The sequence below is a fragment of the Physeter macrocephalus genome, chromosome 14 (genome assembly GCF_002837175.3).
Source record: "Physeter macrocephalus isolate SW-GA chromosome 14, ASM283717v5, whole genome shotgun sequence".
NCBI lineage: Eukaryota > Metazoa > Chordata > Mammalia > Artiodactyla > Physeteridae > Physeter > Physeter macrocephalus.
In genome coordinates, this window is record NC_041227.1 from 118,588,216 (window position 1) to 118,609,683 (window position 21,468).

General features: G+C 49.1%; 1 protein-coding gene across 1 annotated transcript; it reads left to right on the top strand.

Annotated features, from left to right (window-relative positions):
• Positions 1-9,820: 9,820 nt before the first annotated feature.
• RPRML (reprimo like) lies at positions 9,821-10,906 on the top strand. The gene has a single exon (XM_055090849.1). It carries the CDS (start codon positions 10,057-10,059, stop codon positions 10,423-10,425), a length of 369 nt encoding a protein of 122 aa, XP_054946824.1. The 5' UTR covers positions 9,821-10,056; the 3' UTR covers positions 10,426-10,906.
• The last annotated feature ends 10,562 nt before the right edge of the window (positions 10,907-21,468 follow it).

A 21,468-nucleotide genomic window follows, 5' to 3' on the forward strand; every position in this document is an offset into this window, starting at 1 on the left:
CCCGGACCGGGGCACGAACCCGCGTCCCCTGCATCGGCAGGCGGACTCTCAACCACTGCGCCACCAGGGAAGCCCAGAGACGACTCTTTTGTATAAGTGAAAGCCAGCTCGAGGTAGCTTAAGCTATAAAGAGGGCTTATTACCAAACTACGGGAGATTTCAGTGCTCTGACTGCTGGGACTTTCTCTCACATCCTTTAAGCTGTTACTCCTCCTTCCTTCTCCCCCAGCTCCTGGCAACCACTAATCTGCATTTTTGTTTCTATGGATTTACCTCTTCTGGATGTTTCATATAAATGAACTCATACAGTATGTGACCTTTTGTGTCCAGCTGCTTGTACTTAGCCTAAAGTTTTTGAGGTTCATCCACGTTGTAGCGTGTATCAGTCCTTCGTTCCTTTTTATGAATAATATCCCATTTGAGTGGCTATACCTCGTTTTGTTTGTCCATTCATCTGTGGATGGACATTTGGCCGTTTCCACCTTTCAGCTATTCTGAATAGTGCTGCTGGGAACACGCATGTATGTGTATTTGTACGTTTCCAATGCTTTGGGAATATACACACCTGCGAGTAGAGTTGCTCATCATTACCTTTTGTCTGGTCAATTGCAGTAGCATCCAGAGTGATCTCTACATGGTTGCGAGGAGGATCATTTTCCTTTCTCAAAAACATTATTTTTCTTCTTATAAGAGCTATACACGTTCACTGTCAAATTTTTAAAAAATACAGAGAAGAGTTTGTTTTCTTTTTTAATCCAGGGGAATGTAAATGCTTCCCCGCTGACTTCCCCGCCCACTCTTCAGCCTTCTCTTTTGTCACTCCTCCGCACTGCCACCCCACCCCTGGGTCCCTGTGACTACAGCCCTATGCTTCCCCAGGCTTCAGAGCCACAGCAGATGCTGCTTCCTCTGCAGATTGCTCTTCCTGCCCTTGTCTGCATTTTCCTGTTTACCTTTTCTGACTCAGCACTCCTGTCACTGTTCCCCCAGCACATCACACAGACCTGTAAGTGGCCAAGATCACTGTGCCCGGACAGTGAGAAAGGGAGGCTGACCCACTTGGGATGCTGTGGGGTTCTTCTGCTTGACCCCAAAGCAGCACTGGTCCTAGCCCTCTCCTCTCCACGGTTTCCGATATTCCCCACAGCGTCTGAGCTAAACAGGGAACCACCAGCTCCCCTGAGCCTTGTCATTAGGGGTTGGCATTTTGCTACATTCCCCCGTTGTGACGACTGGCGGTGAGGCTGGTGCCAAATGGGCAACCCCGAAGGATATTTCTCTTCCTTTTTCCTTCCTCCAGCCTTGTTCTTTCGGCTCGAGAAGCCAGATGCTTTGGGGTCTAGTTACACGCTGCCGTTGGAAGTGCAGAATGTCAGAGCTGGAAACGAAGAACCTCATTATAGATAATCACTGCCAGCATTTATTGAACATTTACTCTGTGCCAGGCCCTGTGCCAGGCCCGCTTCCAGGCATTACCTCATTTACCCTTCCCAACAATTCTCAGAGGCAGAAACCATCATCACCCCTGTTCTGCAGGGAAGGAAACAGAGGCTTTAGGGAGGTTACAGGGCATTTCCCTAACTGTGCTGAGTGGTACACAGTGGCAAAAAATATTAGTAGGTGGGTAGGGAAAAAGAATCCCATTGTTACACACCGCATCCTGCAACCCCACCCCTCCCCGGGAAATTCACAATGCACCCCAACATACTAAAGGCCCTGAGAAGTCCTGTAGTAGAGAAATCTGTTAAGATCAGTGCCACTTCTGTACAGACCTCACGGAACTGCCGATCCAGAAAGCACAGTTTGGGGACTGAAGATATTAACCATGCTTCTCATCTTATAGATGGGGTAAGGGAGGCCCAAGTAGTGGTTTAGGTGCAGACCAGGCACAGATCTTGGGCCCCATGCTCTCTGCACATCCCCTCCCCCACCTTCCAGGAAACAGAGGGTGGAGGAAGGCAAACCATGATCCAAATGGCCCACTCCCTGTTTTTATAAATAAAGTTTTATTGAAGATGATCTGTTTCAGCTCCCTCGATTTATAGATGAGCCAATCAAGGCCCAGAGAGGATGGGTAACTTGTCAAAGGGCACATAGCCAATTAGGGGCAGAGGCAGAAATAGATTCCAGATCTCCAAAATCCAGGTATTCTCTGAAACACAAATCAGACAGGTGGTAGGAGGTGGCGTGTGAAGTTCCTGATACCTGTGATACCTGCTCACAAGTTCTCCACTGCACAGTACTTACACAGGTACTGCCCCCTTTCCGCTATGGCACAGACGCCCCTGAGGCATTTCTCCTGATGCTTTGGGCAAAGCCACCCTGGCGTGAAGAGTGGCGCTCCTCTGCTCTCCACCTTGTGTGGGTGAACAGAGCGGGGGCCAACCTCGAAGTCTCTCGAGGAGGGGCCAAAACTGAACAGGGGAATCCGTGTTGATTTAAATTCTGTACCAGATGCAGGAAATCATTAACTTGCCCTCTGCCAATGTGCAACGTGAGATCATCTGGACAGGACCTGTGCAGACGGCAACCTCTGCCTGCTTCAGGAAGAGTTTGCCAAACACATGAAGAGCATAAACAGGAGCCTCAGGGCAGCTGTTTGAAACCACTTCAGAAAATACATTCCTTTCAAGGGCTTTTGGGCCTCCCTGAAGTGCACTGTTGTACAATGGTCATCTATTGACATTGTGTGTGTGTGTGTGTGTGTGTGTGTGTGTGTGTGTATACAGTTGAATACGCAAGTAAAATCATTCTTACCCCTTCATTAAAATGGTTCATGCATAGAACACTTTATTAACCTTTTTAGATATGTGAACAATTTAAAATACCTTCAGATTTAAACATTTCGGTTCAGATAGGTCCATCTGGGAACTGATACTAATTGGGGAGGTTTTATTAGTCTCTGAATCTAGGGGTGGAATCGTCTTACCAACCCCGGATAGCCAAAGCATGGTGGACAGCTAAAGGTTCATCTAGAAACAGCTGCGGGGACAACGGTGGCCTCTGGGTGGAGGTTCTTCCTGGGGCAGGCAGACTGCCCAGATGGCCTTTCCAGAGCTGGAAGATGCAGGCTTGTCACTGAGGTGGAGGGTAAAAATAGTCCTGTGTGGGTGGCAGCTGGGCCCAGAGGCTCTGGCTTCCTCATTCTAGAGCGAAGGCAGCCAGTTGACAGGCACCTTCTTAGGCTCCTGAGGCCCCTCCCAAGCCCTGGGGCCTGGGGGGAGGGTGGTCTTTCTCTAACAGCGAAACACTCCCCTCCCCCCACCCCCAGCACAAACAACGTGCTGGAACAAACTTGGGCTGGGTTATAAGGTAGCTAAGGGCTGAAATTCTGGCTGTGCCAGTTACCAGCTCTGTGACCTCAGGCAAGATTTTTCTCCTTTCTGAGCCTCCATTTTCTCATCTGTCTAATGGGGCTCCTGACTTCTCTCTGCAAGGCTCGCTGTGAAGATTAAGTAACAATGACAGCTGACGTGTTCCACTCTGCAACCTCACTCTTCTGCCCCTCCCCCTTCCACCAGTTGCTCACCTTCCAGCACATTCTTCAAGAGTTGCTCTAAGGCAAGCCAGCTGCATGTCAGGAGGACGCTCAAGCAGCCCTACGGGAAGGTCTCCAGGGCCAGGAACTGAGGCTTCCAGACAATAGCTGTGCTGGGAAGTCACGTTAGAAGCCGATCCTCTACCCCCAGTGGAGCCTTCATGTGACTGTGGCCCTGGCCAACCCCTCGACTGCAGCCTCATGAGAGACCCTGAGCCAGAACAACCCAGCTAAGCTGCTTCCGGTTTCCTGGCCCTCAGAAGCTATGTGAGCTAATAAATATTTGCTAAATTTGGGGGTGATTTGTGATGCAGAGATAAGTAATGTACTTCTCTTTCAGGGTTATTGTACGAATTAAGAGTTAATGCAGGGAATTCCCTGGTAGTCCTGTGATTAGGACTCTGAGCTTTCACTGCCAAGGGCAAGGGTTCAAATCTCTGGTCGGGAAACTAAGGTCCCACAAGCCACTCAGGTGGCCCCCTCAAAAAAAAAAAAAAGCAGTTAATGCAATCAAATAGCAACCAGACTTGCTGGGACCAGTGACTCCAGAAAGGGCAGAAGGGAAAAGCAGGAGGGAGCACTACAGAGGGAGCACCTCGCTGAGTCCAGGCCAGGCAGGTCCCCCACTCCTGGACTCTGGGAAGGAGTCTGAGAGACTGAATATACAATGGCCAGACCGGATATAAAAATGGTGCTCTGACCCACTACCTATAGCAACAGCCCAGGAATCCGAACCACAACCCCTGTAGCAACCAGACCCAAACATCCAGGCCTTGATCAATAACAAGCTTCCCTAATTTTGCCCCCACTTTCAACACAGTACAAATTGGAGAAAGTTAAATATGCTCCCCTAACCAATCATATGGGCTGCCCCTCGTCTAGTCAACCCACCTATAGCTTTTCTATGCCAGCAGCCTCCAATCGGGGCACACCTGAAGCCGGCCCTTTTTGCCGCTACAAAGCTTTCCCGCTCCTCTATCTGCCTTTGTGTCTCGGCCAAACTCAAGTAACGGTGGCTGACTCCCCTACTGTAGTAAGCTGTGAATAAATAGCCTTTGCTCATTCATTTGGGTGGTCTTGGTTTATTTCCACAAGCCCAAGTTCTCTCTCTCCCTTCCTGCCCCCAGGTCATAGACAACATCTTCCTCTCCTGCCAGGTAAACAGAGAAAGCTGCTCAGGGATGATGAAAGAAAGGGGACAGTTATAATTAAGAGTGTAGCTTTGGACCTAGTATTGATATATCTATATCTATATCTATCTCTATACACACACACACACACACACACACACACACACACACACACACACACACACACACACACTGGAATATTACCCAGCCATCAAAAAGGATGAAATAATGACATTAGCAGCAACATGGATGGACCTAGAGATTATCATACTAAGCAAAGTAAGTCAGAAAGAGAAAGACAAATACCTTGTGATATCACTTATATGTGGAATCTAAAATACAATACAACCCAACATATCTACAAAACAAAAAGAGACTCACAGACATAGAGACCAGAATTGTGGTTGCCAAGGGAGGGGTTGGTAGGGGAGGGAAGGACTGGGAGTGTGGGATTAGCAGAGGCAAACTATTATCTATAGGATGGATAAACAACAAGGTCCTACTGTATAGCACAGGGAACTATATTCAATATTCTGTGACAAACCATAATGGAAAAGAATATGAAAAAATATATATGTGTAACTGAGTCACTTTGCAGTACAGCAGAAATTAACACAACATTGTAAATCAACCATATTTCAATAAAATTTTGTTTACAAAGAGTGTAGCTTTGGAACAGGACAGATCTCGGCTCAAATTCTGGCTCTGATGTAAGCATCAGAGTGTGGTCTAGCTGTGTGGTCTTAAGTAAGTCAAATAACCACTCTGAGTCTCTGTTTCCTCATGTCAAGGGGACATCCACTGTAAGAATTCAGTGAGGTAATATATTTAATGCACTGAGCATATAATAGGTGCTTAATAAAGGAAAGGCCAACCATGAGCCTCCTCACAGCCTCTTGCTGGAGTAGGCAGGCCCCTGTACCCCACCTTTACTCACACCTCCCCAACCTTTCTGTGCAGCAGACAGCTTGACTGACCTCAGCTGGATGGGGTCAAAGCCATGGGCTCCAAGTCCAGGGTATATCAAAGGTCAGGGGTTGGTCTCAGGAAAAGGATGGACAAAAGACATAAGAGCATTTCTCTAAAGAAACCCAGCTGGTCAAAAGCAGGGGACAAAATGTCTAGGCCAGATACCTGTTCTCATCCTGTTCTATCCTGGCTCTGAGGGGTGGTCAGGACAGGGAGACTCCTGCCCAGAAAACTCTGAGTACCCTCGTGCCAGGCTGCTTTCCTAAGACTGAGGAGGTGAGCTGGGTCTTTCCCTAATCTCTCGTGTGTGTGTGTGTGTCTCCTGTGTGTGTGTGTGTGTGTGTGCGCGCGCGCATACGTGTTAGTTTCTTCATCTTTAAAATGAGAAATTTAATAGCTTCGCAGGACACACACACACACACACACACACACACACACACACACACAAATCAGTGTTCTACTAATAGTGAGGGGGTGGCTTTGGGATGCTCATGTGCTGGAGGCATCCTGAACCCCCTCCCTCCAATTTGCCAAGCCCTTTCTTTCCATCCACTTCTCCCTCCTTCCACTGCCACTACTGGAATCCAAGTCTCCAGCCAGCCATCTTTTGCCTGGACTATTGCAAAAAGTCCTGAATGCTTTCCTTCTTTCCTTTGATTCAACAATCAAAGAATACAAGGGTGAGAAACCATCCACTAGCCCCTAAATTCACACTATGATGTTTAAAATATTGACAATAAACAGGACTGGGGGCAGTATGCTCTTTCTCCACAGGGCTGGTGTGTAAACTGGTATATTTCTGGAGGGCAATTTGGTTAGATGTGATTTACTGATTCTGCAGGTCCGTTTTTCAAAATATAATAGAAATAAAAAATTACAGTTTCTGTACAAAGACTTCATTACAAGGTTCTTTATGGTAATCTTGTTTCTGACAAAAGGAAGAGAAAGAAAGGAAAGAAAGGAAGGAAGGAAGGAAGAAGGAAGGAAGGAAGGAAGAAAGAAAGGAAAGAAAGAAAGAAGAAAGAAAGAAGGGAAGGAATGGAAGGAAGGAAGGGAGAAAGAAAGGGAGAGAGAGAAACAAGTCAAATATCCAGAAATAGAGACTTTGGTTAAATAAATTGTAACAGTCTATACTTTGACTACAATATACAATTCCTGCACTAAAAATGATGGTGCAGACCAGTAATTCTCAAAGTGCATCTAGGAAGAGAAGCAAGAGCATTTATTTGAAATGCACAGGCTTACTGATTCAGAAACTCTGGGCTGAGCCCCGGAAATCTGGGTTTTAACAAGCCCCCTGGGCAATTCAGAACCACTGTTGTAGGTGAATATCTATCACTAGCAAAGGATAAACTGTTAAATGACAAAGGGTTAGAAAACAGCATGTAGAAAACAGCATGTATGAACAGCGCGTCCCTATTCTGAATAAATACATAAAGACACACATAGAAAAAGGACAGGAAGATTTTGTACCAAGGCGGTGACATGGACACTCTCTGGGTAGTAGGATTATGAGCTTTTAGATTTTTTTTGCGTTTTGCTAATCGGTTATTTCTAACAAATTTACAGTGACGTGTATTCGTGAAAAGGAATGGAGAAGGGAAAAATGCAATAACATTTTTAAATTAAGAAAATGTCAAACGGGGAGGGCTGGGGGCGAGGTGGGAAGGAGGCAGAGAGTACTCCTCACCTTGATGGTGGGAGCAAGGCTGGGAGGCCCTGGGTGGGAGCGGCGGGGCGCGGCCGGCCACCCAGGGCCACTGCCCAGTGACGAGGGGAGAGGGGAAAGGCAAGGCAACGCTGGGGCGAGGGGAGGGGTCTCTGCGACTCCTCTGACATCTGGGAAGGCTTCCTGCGACTTCGGTAAAGAGCGGAGGAGAGACTTAGTTCTTCAGGAAGAACTTAACTGCTAAGAGAACCAAATCCCAGAAGAGGCTCCTTGGGAGATTTTTGCCGGCTGGAACCAAGGCTGCCGGGAGGGTGTCGAGCTTCGCCGACCGAGGGCGGGGCTGCCCTGATCTCCCGACCCCTTCCAGCCTTGGGACACTGGGGGAGCTGCGATCGCTGCGGGATTCCCGCCCCCCACGGACGCTGCAGGGCCTGGGCGGGGGGGGGGGAGGGGGAAGGAAGGAGGGGGCGGGGCCGTTGCTAGGGGCGGGGCGGCGGGGAGTGAGAGGAGCGCAGTCGGTGCCGCGAGGCGCGCTCGGCTCTGCGGCTCCAGCTCCCGCGAAGCCTGTTGCTGCCTTCTCCCGGCCGCCGCTTCCCGCCAGGCGCCCAGGGGCCGGCGGCCCGAGGGCTGCGGCGCGCGGGCAGCCCCCCGCCCTCTTGCTCTCCACGCACACAGGTGGAGCATACGTGTTAGTTTCTTCATCTTTAAAATGAGAAATTTAATAGCTTCGCAGGACACACACACACACACACACACACACACACACAAATCAGTGTTCTACTAATAGTGAGGGGGTGGCTTTGGGATGCTCATGTGCTGGAGGCATCCTGAACCCCCTCCCTCCAATTTGCCAAGCCCTTTCTTTCCATCCACTTCTCCCTCCTTCCACTGCCACTACTGGAATCCAAGTCTCCAGCCAGCCATCTTTTGCCTGGACTATTGCAAAAAGTCCTGAATGCTTTCCTTCTTTCCTTTGATTCAACAATCAAAGAATACAAGGGTGAGAAACCATCCACTAGCCCCTAAATTCACACTATGATGTTTAAAATATTGACAATAAACAGGACTGGGGGCAGTATGCTCTCTCTCCACAGGGCTGGTGTGTAAACTGGTATATTTCTGGAGGGCAATTTGGTTAGATGTGATTTACTGATTCTGCAGGTCCGTTTTTCAAAATATAATAGAAATAAAAAATTACAGTTTCTGTACAAAGACTTCATTACAAGGTTCTTTATGGTAATCTTGTTTCTGACAAAAGGAAGAGAAAGAAAGGAAAGAAAGGAAGGAAGGAAGGAAGAAGGAAGGAAGGAAGGAAGAAAGGAAAGAAAGAAAGAAGAAAGAAAGAAGGGAAGGAATGGAAGGAAGGAAGGGAGAAAGAAAGGGAGAGAGAGAAACAAGTCAAATATCCAGAAATAGAGACTTTGGTTAAATAAATTGTAACAGTCTATACTTTGACTACAATATACAATTCCTGCACTAAAAATGATGGTGCAGACCAGTAATTCTCAAAGTGCATCTAGGAAGAGAAGCAAGAGCATTTATTTGAAATGCACAGGCTTACTGATTCAGAAACTCTGGGCTGAGCCCCGGAAATCTGGGTTTTAACAAGCCCCCTGGGCAATTCAGAACCACTGTTGTAGGTGAATATCTATCACTAGCAAAGGATAAACTGTTAAATGACAAAGGGTTAGAAAACAGCATGTAGAAAACAGCATGTATGAACAGCGCGTCCCTATTCTGAATAAATACATAAAGACACACATAGAAAAAGGACAGGAAGATTTTGTACCAAGGCGGTGACATGGACACTCTCTGGGTAGTAGGATTATGAGCTTTTAGATTTTTTTTGCGTTTTGCTAATCGGTTATTTCTAACAAATTTACAGTGACGTGTATTCGTGAAAAGGAATGGAGAAGGGAAAAATGCAATAACATTTTTAAATTAAGAAAATGTCAAACGGGGAGGGCTGGGGGCGAGGTGGGAAGGAGGCAGAGAGTACTCCTCACCTTGATGGTGGGAGCAAGGCTGGGAGGCCCTGGGTGGGAGCGGCGGGGCGCGGCCGGCCACCCAGGGCCACTGCCCAGTGACGAGGGGAGAGGGGAAAGGCAAGGCAACGCTGGGGCGAGGGGAGGGGTCTCTGCGACTCCTCTGACATCTGGGAAGGCTTCCTGCGACTTCGGTAAAGAGCGGAGGAGAGACTTAGTTCTTCAGGAAGAACTTAACTGCTAAGAGAACCAAATCCCAGAAGAGGCTCCTTGGGAGATTTTTGCCGGCTGGAACCAAGGCTGCCGGGAGGGTGTCGAGCTTCGCCGACCGAGGGCGGGGCTGCCCTGATCTCCCGACCCCTTCCAGCCTTGGGACACTGGGGGAGCTGCGATCGCTGCGGGATTCCCGCCCCCCACGGACGCTGCAGGGCCTGGGCGGGGGGGGGGGAGGGGGAAGGAAGGAGGGGGCGGGGCCGTTGCTAGGGGCGGGGCGGCGGGGAGTGAGAGGAGCGCAGTCGGTGCCGCGAGGCGCGCTCGGCTCTGCGGCTCCAGCTCCCGCGAAGCCTGTTGCTGCCTTCTCCCGGCCGCCGCTTCCCGCCAGGCGCCCAGGGGCCGGCGGCCCGAGGGCTGCGGCGCGCGGGCAGCCCCCCGCCCTCTTGCTCTCCACGCACACAGGTGGACCCGAGCGTCTCCGAGAGCGCGGACGCCGGAGAGCCTCCCGGTGTGCCCCGGACTGCGCGCCAAGACCCCGGGCGCCGAGCGGCGATGAACGCGACCTTCCTGAACCACAGCGGCCTGGAGGCGGCGGGTGGCTTGGGCGGCGGCGGCGGCGGCGGGGCCGCCGTGGGGAACCGCAGCCACGGGCTGGGCACGTGGCTGGGCTGCTGCCCCGGGGGCGCGCCGCTGTCCGCCAGTGACGGGGTCCCCGCGGGGCTGGCTCCGGATGAGCGCAGCCTGTGGGTGTCGCGCGTGGCGCAGATTGCCGTGCTCTGCGTGTTGTCGCTCACCGTGGTCTTCGGCGTTTTCTTCCTGGGCTGCAACCTGCTCATCAAGTCGGAGAGCATGATTAACTTTCTGATGCAGGAGCGCCGGCCTTCCAAGGACGTGGGCGCTGCCATCCTGGGGCTGTACTGAGCGCCGCCTCGGCCCGCCCTCGGCAGCTTGGCTGGAAGAAGACGGAGAAGGGAGCCCAGGACCCTGGTTCCCCCTCGCCGGGCTCTGCCGCCGCCTCTCGGCGGGCAGCGCGAGGGGCAGCGACGTGCCTCCGGGCGCCCGGGCCACTGCGGGACCTTAGGCGGCGGCGCGGGAAGGGACTTCCACACCCGACTCGGTCCTGCGTGCGGTCCAGCGTTGGGGGTGGGAGGGTAGAGGATGGGGGTTCTTAACTGTTACTTTGAAAGGAAGTTCTGGGCAGGGTGGGAGAGGTTGTGGGATGCACTGGGGGCTGAGGTCACTGGCGCGGGAACTTTGTGTGTATGTAGGTGGGGTGGAGTGGGGGCGAGTTCCGAGCAGCGTGCGGTGGGGGTGCCGCTGTTGGCGAATCCGAGTCACTGAGCTTGTTGGCTTGATTTCGCATTTGAGAAGAAATCTTGCAATAAAGCTACAGCCGTCGGGCTTCCCGCGGCTTCCGCCCGCACTCCTGTGGAATGTGTGTGTATGTTGGTGGGGGGGTGTTGGCGGGGGTGAGCGGTGTGTAGGCTACTAGCAAGTACTTTAGGCAGGTCACAGGACGCCGGGCCTCAGGACTGGGCAGCTGTCGGGGCTGGTCGCGGGCTCCTGAGACCCCACTCGGAAGCCGCAGCCGGGGAGGAAAAAAGGTCCTGTTTTCTACGCGGACAGCCAGGGAGGCAGGTCCTGCAGGCTGGCGGGACAGCTGGTGAGATCAATTAAATCCCTGGAAAATCTGAATCTATTCCGTGAGATGGAAAAAAAAAATCAGTTACTTGAGTCCAAAAGGGAGAAAATAGCAAAAATAATACATCAGGACAGTGGGCAAATACAATTTAATTAATGTGTGGGCAGCGGTCTAGATCGAGGGAAATTTTAATTATAGGGCCAAAAGCCCCATGTAAGGGCTTGCTTGACGCTACCCTTGTAGAGGGTAGGTGAGCAGATTCTGAAGGTGTGCCCCCGAAGCATGGGGAGGAGAGTTTGGGTGGGGGGAATGTATGCTTGGGAGAGGGCTTTGTGGTGTGAAGGACCCAGGATGTTTAAAATGGAGCAAATGACCTCCAGTGTAGCTGTGTTCAGGGAATTTGGAACCTCCCATTATGAGATGCCCCCTGCTGCCCAGAACCCTGGCGCCTCTTATAGGTGCAGAATTTCCTTAAGGCCGTGTTAGGCAGTTAGAATCTTGGCACTCACAGCCAAGGGGGAGTGTGAGGGGCTCTGCTGTCTGCAAGTGTCTGGTCTGGGGAAGAACTGAAACTGGGGGGTGGGGGACAGGAGGAGAGAAAGCTGGGCTTTGTAGCTTGTGTATATCCCCCTTAGCCCTAATGCCAACCCCACTCAGGCACCCTGGTGCTTGGAAGATCTGCGGGGAGGGCTCTAGTGGATTTCTCCCCCTCTCCTCTCTTTTGCCATGGGTGGAAGTGAAGGTGAATGAGAAGGAAGGTGGCTGAAGCCTTACTTGGCTTTGGGAAGAGAAGTATATAAGGAGAACCATCTCATGTCTCCGACACTAGTTCCCTACGAGGTGGAGGGGGCACAGCATCTCAACAAAAGCATAGCTGGTCACTGATTATGAAGGATTCAGAATCCTCCTGGCTCCTGAGCCCTCCTGTGTAACCAGGATCGTCATCATTAGGGACTTCCCTGGTGGTCCAGTGGTTAAGACTCCGCGCTGCCAATGCGGGGGGTGGGGGGCCCGGGTTCCATCCCTGGTCGGGGAACTAGATCCCACATGCATGCCGCAACTAAAAGAGCCCGCGTGCGGCAACTAGGACCCGGCGCAGCCCAATAAATTAATAAATAATAAATATTTTTAAAAAAAGAATCATCATCATTAGGATATGTCATCTTCACACCCACACCCACCCCACCACCCCAATCTCAGACCTGGGAGAGTTCATCCAGTTAGGCCAGTCCAGTGAAGGATAGGGGCCAGAAACTACTTGCAGAGTTAGGCCCACAATGTGAAGAATGCTCTGTTGATGGTTTGGGGTGACTTGCAAGTAGCCCAGCTTGATCTGGTGAGAGCAGCCTTGAACAACTGGGGCGACCTGGGGATCTGGCTCTGTGTAGCACAGCTGTCTGGAGCCCGGCTGACCCGATGGCCTGAAGAATGGAGTTCAGAGAGCTGCAGGCGTTCACGTAAAACCCAAATGACAGGAAAAATGGGAGTTTTGGCGGGGACACAGCTTAGACACTGTTTCTTCTGGCTGACCAAGTTGGGGCGAAGACTACGAGAACTTCCCTCTAATAAAATGGATCTGCGACTGGGGCAAGAGAAGGGGATTCAAGAATTAAGTTTCCTGACTTTGCTGAAAAAGGAAAGCCTTAATGGGGAAGCTGTGCAGGATTTTCTCACTGTGAAGAAGAAAAGAGGACAACGAAGACATGTACTAACATGCGTGTTTCTGCACTCCATCCCATGACTGACACACCCACGTGTACAAGTATGCACACACAGGCAGGTGCACACAAAGCCAGGCTCAAGCCCCAAACAGGAAAATAGCAAGTGTGAGTGGGGTCCAGGGAAGGAGGGGAGGGTGAGATCTCATCTGCAGTCCATCTTAGTTCTTTCGAAGCCCTGATGTCCTGCAATGTGTTTACAGAGCTCTCTCATATAAAAACCTCAAGGGTGGGCACGCTTAGTTACGAAAGAGCGAGCGCACGAAGCATAGTGCTTCAGGGGAAAGGCAGGACTAGATCAGAATCCTGAGGCTGGGGCATCGGGCACTGGACCGAGAAAGAGCCTGGTTCTCCAATGCCCTCTCCTCACTCCCCACCCCTGTGCAGGGAGGGATCTTCCAACAAGGGCTGCCCAGGATTCAGGGGCCAAATCTCTGGAGGTCCTGGGTTCAGAAGAGCAGCCCTGGACGCTGGTCTTTGAAATCCTAGCCGCCCTGCTTCCTAGCTCTGTGACTCTGGGGAAGTAACTCAATCTCCCTGAGCCTTAGTTTCCTCATCTGTAGAATGGAAGCCATACATAGTACCCATAGCTCCCATGAGATGATGAGTATAAAGTAGCCGACATAGTGCCTGGCATGTGATAAACAACCAATAAAGATAATTATTATGATTATCATTATTTTTGTTTAGGGTGTGAACTCTTCCCCAGCAAGATATATTTGGTTCTCTGAAAAGGGATCTTGGACAGAAAAATAGTAACTCGTATTTGCAAAGCATTTTGTAGGTTTCAAAGCACTCTCATCATCAGGACAAAAATAATGTATCACGTGTCTAATGAGCTGAGCACTGAGCTCCCACCTTGCTGAGGAAGGTTTCATTACTGCTCCCATTTTACAGGTGAGGTAACTGAGGCTCTAAGAGGTTGTCTGAGGTCACCCAGCCAGGAAGGGGCAGAGCTAGGATTCAGCCCTGCCCGTGACTCCAGCCTTCCCTCCACATGCTCTTGTCTGCTGTCCACAACAGCTTGGTGAGTAAGAGCACACACTCTCCCATGAGCCTGTTTATAGGAGAGGAAACTAAGTTTCCATTTAACGGACTTGCCCCTGTTCATTCTTTCAGCCAGGGTGTACTGGGAGTGTCGTGTGGGCCAGGTACCGTGCAGGCACCGGGGTGAGCAAGGCGATAGCAGAACTGGAGTCTAGCCCGGCCTGCAGCCCGGGTAACTTGCACTGCCCCTCAGGACCACCAGCCCTCGGGTACTGAGGGTCTCAGGGACCAGGCCAAACCCTCTGCTTCCCTTCCTCTGAGTCGGGGATGGAATACCTGGGATCAGTTGTGCTCTCACTAGCAAGAGGTCCTCTGGAGTGGGGGACAGTAGGAAGGGCTTACATCACAACATCCACTTACTCTCCCACTTGTCTGTCTGAATCCAGTTCACACAGAGCCACGCTGGGCTGGCTTCTGCGAGTCGCACGCCCAAGCTCTCCCCAGACCCCAACTCAGCAGCAGACCAAGAGCAGCCTGGAGTGTTAGGGGAGGTTTAGAAGGGACAGTGAAGCCTGAGAAGTGGTGGGCACAGACAAAAAATGGCCACATCCCGCATTCCAATGTTGGGGGAAAGGGGTGTGCGTGGGGGGCGGGGTGTGTGGGTATGTGTGTGTCACACATTTTATACCAAGGAATTTGGTGGGATCCCTGAGTAGCATTCCTTGAGTACAGCTCACGATCCTCTCTTGCCAATCAAGATCTTACCAGGTACATGGGATGTCCAGATCCCCGAACCCAGCTCAGGGCAGGCCAAACCAGGCAAGTGTCCAGGTCTCAGAGATGGCAGCTGGGGCGCGGGTGTGGGGTCCCTACCCTAAGCATCTGCTTAGCCCTGCAGCTCTATGGTGTGATAGAGCTCCATCACTACACTACCCTCGAGGACCAGAACCGTCTTCTGTGTGTGTGTATTTTCTGTGGTGCCAAGCATGATGCTTTATTCTGTTTAGGAACATCACAAAACTTGGTGGAAGTGAAGACACAGCCTCTGCTTTCAAGGGGTGTCATGCGTCATAGGGATCAAAGACATGTAATCAAATAAAACACAAGGAGGGTAAGTGTTCACTTCAGTCAGATGCAAATAAAATTCCGTGGCAATGATTCCCTTTTTAGGTGCTAATATTGCCATTTAGAGAAGATCTTCCACGTGCCAGGAATGGTGTGAAGCACTTTTCATATTTTATCTCATAATCCTGTCTCTTTTTTTCAGAACCCAGATCTAATAATGCCTGCAAGGCAGAGATTGTTGTCATCTCCACTTACGAGAACAAGGCTCAGACGGTTAGGTCATTCCTCGGAAACCACAGTTAAGAATCAATGGAACCAGAGTCCACATTCAAGTCTACCTGAGTTCAAAAGATATTTGGAAAGTGAAGAGCTGGCACATTTTATGATTTTGATTGAAATTTTGAAATTAAACCCTGCCTTGATTTTTCTGTTTCATTGTTCAGGATGTGGGGAGATTTGGGGGAGCACGTCTCACTTTTCTTTGTTGCAGAATGCGATGGTGACTCCTCCTTGGTCATGAAATAGTACTGCTACTGATGATGAAGATGTTGGTGATGATGGTGAGAAATTAACGACTCGCCACCATCGTTAAACAGACTATAAGTTGACAAGAAAAGTTACCCCAAACACTAAAAGTAGAGAGGGAAAGAGAGGGTTATGTCGAGATGGTTGACTATATACTCACTCCATCCAGCTCTGTGTCATTATAAACACTGGGACAGATATTAAAGAAAATCTAAAGCATTGCAGGAAAACATAAGGGGTGCCCTCAGTGGACTAGAAACCATGAAGATATCCTGGAAAATAGGTGTCAGATTAGCTCAGGTTGGAAGGGGTACTCACAGCTCACAGATCAGGAAAGCAAGGTCTGCCACAAAAGGTGGGAACTGTTCCAGGGTGCGCCAAACTGGGGTGCATGGGCCAGGGAAGCAGGAGGAGTCACTCCCGGGGTACTGCAGAGGTTGGAGTCAGAAGAATCAGCTTCCTCTCTCCTTGCCCCAGCACTTCTTGCCATCAGAGGCAACTCGGAGGCTTTGTCATGAGCAGGGCACTAGGGATGATACGGAAAAGGAGAAATTGTTTATGGCCATGGTGAGCTTAAGATACACGGATCTGTAAAGATTAGAAGTGCAATGGCACTCAGAGGGCATACCTGCCCCAAACACTGCTCTGGGTCCTTGATGCCATGGGCCCTGTCTCCCCTGGAACCTGCCTTGTTATGCTCCTGACTGCAGACTTAGATAATGAGATGCTCCACTTCTAAAAATGTGGCTTTATATTAACTTTCCTGCAATGTATGTATCGGCAGTCACATGTGTACTTACCAAAAGGGTGAAAAACTCCAATGAATTGCCATGGAGATGAAACCTGGAATGAGGTTGCCATGGTAACAAAACTCTTTCTAAAATGCCACATCACCTTGGGGAAGTAGGAAGCTCCTGTCAAAGACTTGAAGTTAGAGGCCAAATCACAGACCTTCTCATCAGGGCCGGGTGCTCTTTCAGTTTCTTTTTACTTCTTCTTTTCTTCTTTTCTTTTCTTGCCATCCCCAAAGGCAAGGGATTTAAATTTTGAAGACTTTGATTCAAGCTCTGGCTGTGCCGTTAATAAGTCATGGGAATCAGGTATCTGAGGGCCCTGAAGAGGTGTGAGGAAGAGGGCTGCTGGCCCTCCTCTCTGGCTCTGTATTGACCTGCCGTGTGACGTTGGACAAGTCATTCTATCTGTTCCTGGGTTTCCTCCCATACAAAGCAAGGAGCTGGACTAGGTGGTCTCTGAGATCATTCTAGTACTTTTCTCTCTCCCATGACACTCTGCCTCGAGGGGCAACCAGCCTCTCAAGTAAATTAGGCCAGCGGAGCTATCTGTGGTGCTGAACATCTGTCTGTTGAGCTCCTGGGTCACATCCTGTTCTCAATAGATCATGGCTAGTCTCAGCACTCCCAGAGACTGGCGGACTCAGGCCACCTCCATCAGGAGTCTAGGGACCTGCTTGCAGCTGGAGAGGAGACTCCAGAGGGTCTTGGAGTTCAGAGAGCACTGGAGGAGGAATCTGGAGATGTGGTCCCAGCCTGACTCTGACATTTGCTGTCAGTGGGTTTTTGATGAAGCCACACTTTCCCTGTGGACCTTTGTTTTCTCATCAATGAGGCTAAGATGGGGACTAAGATGATCCCTAACGCCCGATGGGCCAGAAGAGTCCTGGGAAGCTTGCCTGGGCTACAGGGGGCAGGAGAGCCCATACATATTCAGCCAATCCCCACCTGTCCCAAGGCTCAGGCTTCTCTAGTAGGACTGAGGATGATGAACAAAGGAGAGCACTCCCTTGTTAGGAACATATGTTCTTTTGCCTGGAAGAAAAGACAGGCCTTGAGCAGATGTAGCATTTACATTTTCTCAAGTGACAACTGAACACTGAGGATGATTAGTGCTTGTTATGAAATGTGTCAAAACTATAATAAAACCTCCAACTTATATCATCCGCCTACTTATCTGATTATCTTTCCAGAATCTGCTTCACTCCTCAGTATCGCAGGATGAAAAAGACAAAGAAAGGAAAGCTCAAAGGGAGTTCACACTAGGAGGGACACAGACACCGCAATTAGCTCTGAAACATGTTTTTCACCCTTCAACTCCCCCATTTGTCGACATAACCGGATGGTTGGGAGTGTGGAGTCCATAATCAAGAAGGGCCCTTGATTCAAGCCCTGTTTCTGCTCCTTATTAGCTATAAGACATGATTTCCAAGCTTCAGTTTCTTCGTTTGTAAAATGGGGGTTAATGACACGTACCTCTTAACGTTGCTGAAGGGATTAAGTAACATCGTTTATGAAAATGATCAGCAAGCAGTGTAAGCACACATTGAAAGTGATTGTTTTGGTTATTAATAGCTGCATAACAAGCTACCCCCAAAACTTTATGGTTTAAAATGATAACCATTTTATTATCTCTCATGGTTCTGTGGGTTGACTGGGCAACCGTGGGTTAGCTGGGCAGTTCCCCTGCTGCACATGACATCAGCAGGAACTGCAGCCGTCTAGGGGTCATCTGGCTAGTGTCCAAGTCTGACGCCTTGGTGGGGACAGCTGGAAGTCAGGGCTCAGCTGGAATGGTTGGACCTCTCTTTTTTCCTAGTAGTCTCTGGCCTCTCCTTCTCCATGTGCTTCTCCCATGGTCTCTACAGCAGGACCGCTGTACTTATTACATGTCAGCTGTCTTCCCAGGAGTGTGAAAGCAGAAGTTTCCAAGCCTTCATAAGCCTTAGGCTCAGAATTGGCATATTTCTTTTCTGCCACATCCTATTTATTAATATGAGTCCCAGGGCCAGTCCAGATCCACTGTGGGAGGAGATACTAGATAAGGGCCTCAATACCAGGAGGCGTGGTTCACTGGGGAGTGTCTTTGGAAACCAACCACTACACTGATCAATAAATAACTTTATGTTTGAAATTCCAAGTATGCCACTCCCTTATCCCTTTCTTAGAAATATCACCTCTTGTTGGGTTTTCACAGAGTTACTGAACAAGTACCTTGTTGACTATATAGAGTAATTTAGAGTTACGTGGTCACCGCCCTAACTACAGTCCCCTAGGATAGGTGTCATGTTTTTCTCACGTATCACCCCACAGGCCTAGGAGAGGGCTCTGCATACAGCAGGTATTAACTAAAGGCTTCACACTTTGTTGGATATTAGTATTTCTTTACCAACTTTATTTGGGTTAAATATTTTCTTTGCGTATCTTTTCTTCAACCCTTTTCTTGCAGGATTTCTCTGTCAATATATTTTGGGTACATAAAATACAGCTGGATTAAAACATATATAATCTTTTCACTGGTGTGTTTCCTCTGGCTTCATTTATCATGAAAACCAATATATTTGGATTTATTTCTATCGTCTTATCTAGTGTTCTGTTTTTATAGCTCTTTTTATTTGCTTCTTTTTTCCCCCCTTCTTTCATGTCTTCTACTGGTTTGGAAGTTATGCATTTTATTTCTGTTCTTCTAGCGGTTACCTTCAATTTTTAACAGTATCCTTGATGAAAGAGTCTGAAATTAATCAATATCTCTGTCTTCATCCTGGATAAAACAGACTTCAAATGTTTAAACTCTGATTACCTCACCCATATACCAAGTTTCCTTGTCTAGTATTTTATTTCCACCTTGTTTTTTTTAACTCTCCCCAAAGTAGTCGTTACAAATGTTTTTATTTTTAAAATTACATACAGTGAAATTCATTTTTTTCTGGTGTATGGTACTAGGTGTTTTGACAAATGCTTCGAGTTGTGTAATCACCAACACAATCAAGATACAGAACCGTTCTCCCAGACAAACACAGTTCCTCATGCTGCCACTTTGTAGTCAAATCCTCCCTCCTTCCTTTAACCCTTGACAATCACTGACTTGTTCTCTGTCCTTATGGTTTTTCTTTTCCAGAATGGCAAATCAATGGAGCCATAAGATATATAGCCTTTTCAGTTTGGCTTCTTACACTTAGCTTAATGCATCCACATTGCTGCGTGTATCGATAGTTCGTTCTTTTTTATCGTTGAGTAGTATTCCATCATATGAATGCATCACAGATTTTTTAAATTAAGTTTTGGTCTTTATCTATCTCCAGTTGAAGGACATCTGGATTGTATCCGTTTCTGGTGATTATGAAAAATCCATCGCAAACAATCATGTACAGTTTTGTATGTATGTGTACTGACATTTTTCATTTCTCTTGGGTAAATACCTAGAAGGGGGATTGTTGCGTCATATAGAAAGTATATACTTAACTCTACAAGAAACTGCCAAACTGTTTTCCACAGTGGATGTCACATTCCAATCAGCAATGTGCAAACGTTTTAGTTGCTCTGCATCCTCACCAGCACTTGGTAATGTCAGGGTTATTATTATTTTTTGTATTTTGTTTATTTGTACATGTGAGTTTCTAGTATGTGTGCAGCAATATCTCATTGAGTTAAATTTGCATTTTCTAATGAATGGTGGTGTTGAGAATCTTTTCATGGCCTCATCTGTCATCTGCATGTCTTCTTGAGCGAAGCGTCTTTTGCTCATTTTTAAAGTTGGATTGTTAGTTTCTGATTGTTGACTTCTGTAGAGTTTGGAAACAAGTCTTTTGGCCGATTGTGACTTGTGAATATTTTTTCCCAGCCTATGCCTTGTCTTTTCATTCTCTTAACAGAGTCTCTCACGGAGTTCCATACCTCCCCCAACCACTGCCACCCCCACCACCGCTACTGTGTCCCCAGTACCTAGCTAGCGCCTGCATGGCAGGGACGCCACAGATGTCCGTTGAGTGGATGATATAATAGTGAATGAAGAGGTGACTCACTCTGGTCTGGGTTTTGCATCACTCAGGTCTACTGCCTTCTTGCTCTGGCTCTCTGTTCTCCAAGTGGCTTTCTGATCTTTATTTTGGCTTCCCTGGTCTCCTGACTCCAAGAAAGGAGTCCCCAGAAGAGTGGGCACGGGTAGTCCAGTGACAGAAAAGGCAGCCTCCATCCCTTCCATCCCGAGTTTAGGAAGTGGTGTTCTGGTTGCTCGTCATCGAGTTTGGTCAGTCCAGAGAGGCTGGCCACTTTCGAGGGTCCTGGCCCAACTTCTGGACCCTACTGAAGCCTGGACCATGATGGTCACGCTGAAGTCCACCCTGTGAGGTCCTGCCTGAGGGCCCAGCCAACCTTCCTCAGATGGCCCCTCTCTTGCATCTCTCTCTTTCCCTGCTCAGTCCAGAAGGTGGGGGAGGGAAGTCAGCTCCAGGGTGGAGGATTGGCTTCTGGGGACCCCCAGGGATGGAAGGACTTTCCGTGGTTAGAGAGATAAAGAGGGAGGAGAAAAGTTTTGGGGGTGGAGAGTGGGAGGGCAAAGGAGAGAGCCTGGAACAAAAAACGTGCTCAGGAAAATACTCTAGCTTAATCCCTTCTCACCATAATTCAGTGTAAAGGGATTGCTATCTGTGGGGGTTGGTAGAGAAGTTTTATTTCCAAATGCAGCAGAGCCTTCTTTGCTCTAGAGATAGTCAACTTGCCTTTTTTCTTAGTTCCCCAAAGAAAGATGGAGAACTTCTCCTTTCTCCAGGGTTTTTAATGCAGTGTCAGGAATGCAGTGGGGGACCTAAGTGTGGTCGTGATCTACAGGATCTGAAAAATAGTCAGTGGCTCTTGAGCACTACCAGACAAAGAGAAGTCAACTTAGAAGTCGGGGTGGGGTAGTGGGAGATTTAGGCTTTTCCAAAAAAGAAAGCTGAATGCTTTTCCTTTTGAGCCAAACCTCTTCTCAAAAATTTAAAGACTGGAGGTCATGCACTTTGCTGACTGCTCTCAGTCAGTCTGTCCATCTGTCTGCTGGTAGGAAGCAGATGACGCTTCTGCTGCTAAGGCACCCTCTGCCCCCACCTTCCCACCAGCTCCCTGGTACTGCTCTCTGGCCACACTTAGGTCTCCCCTTGCCTTCCTGACACTGACTCACTTGTCCTAGGAGGCTCTGCCTGTGGAGACACCTAATTTTGTCAAGTTGTCCTGCCTGGACACATGGAGACCTCTTGTC

Coding starts and splice junctions, on each gene's coding strand:
- RPRML (XM_055090849.1), top strand. CDS start 10,057: ATGAACGCGACCTTCCTGAACCACAGCGGCCTGGAGGCGGCGGGTGGC.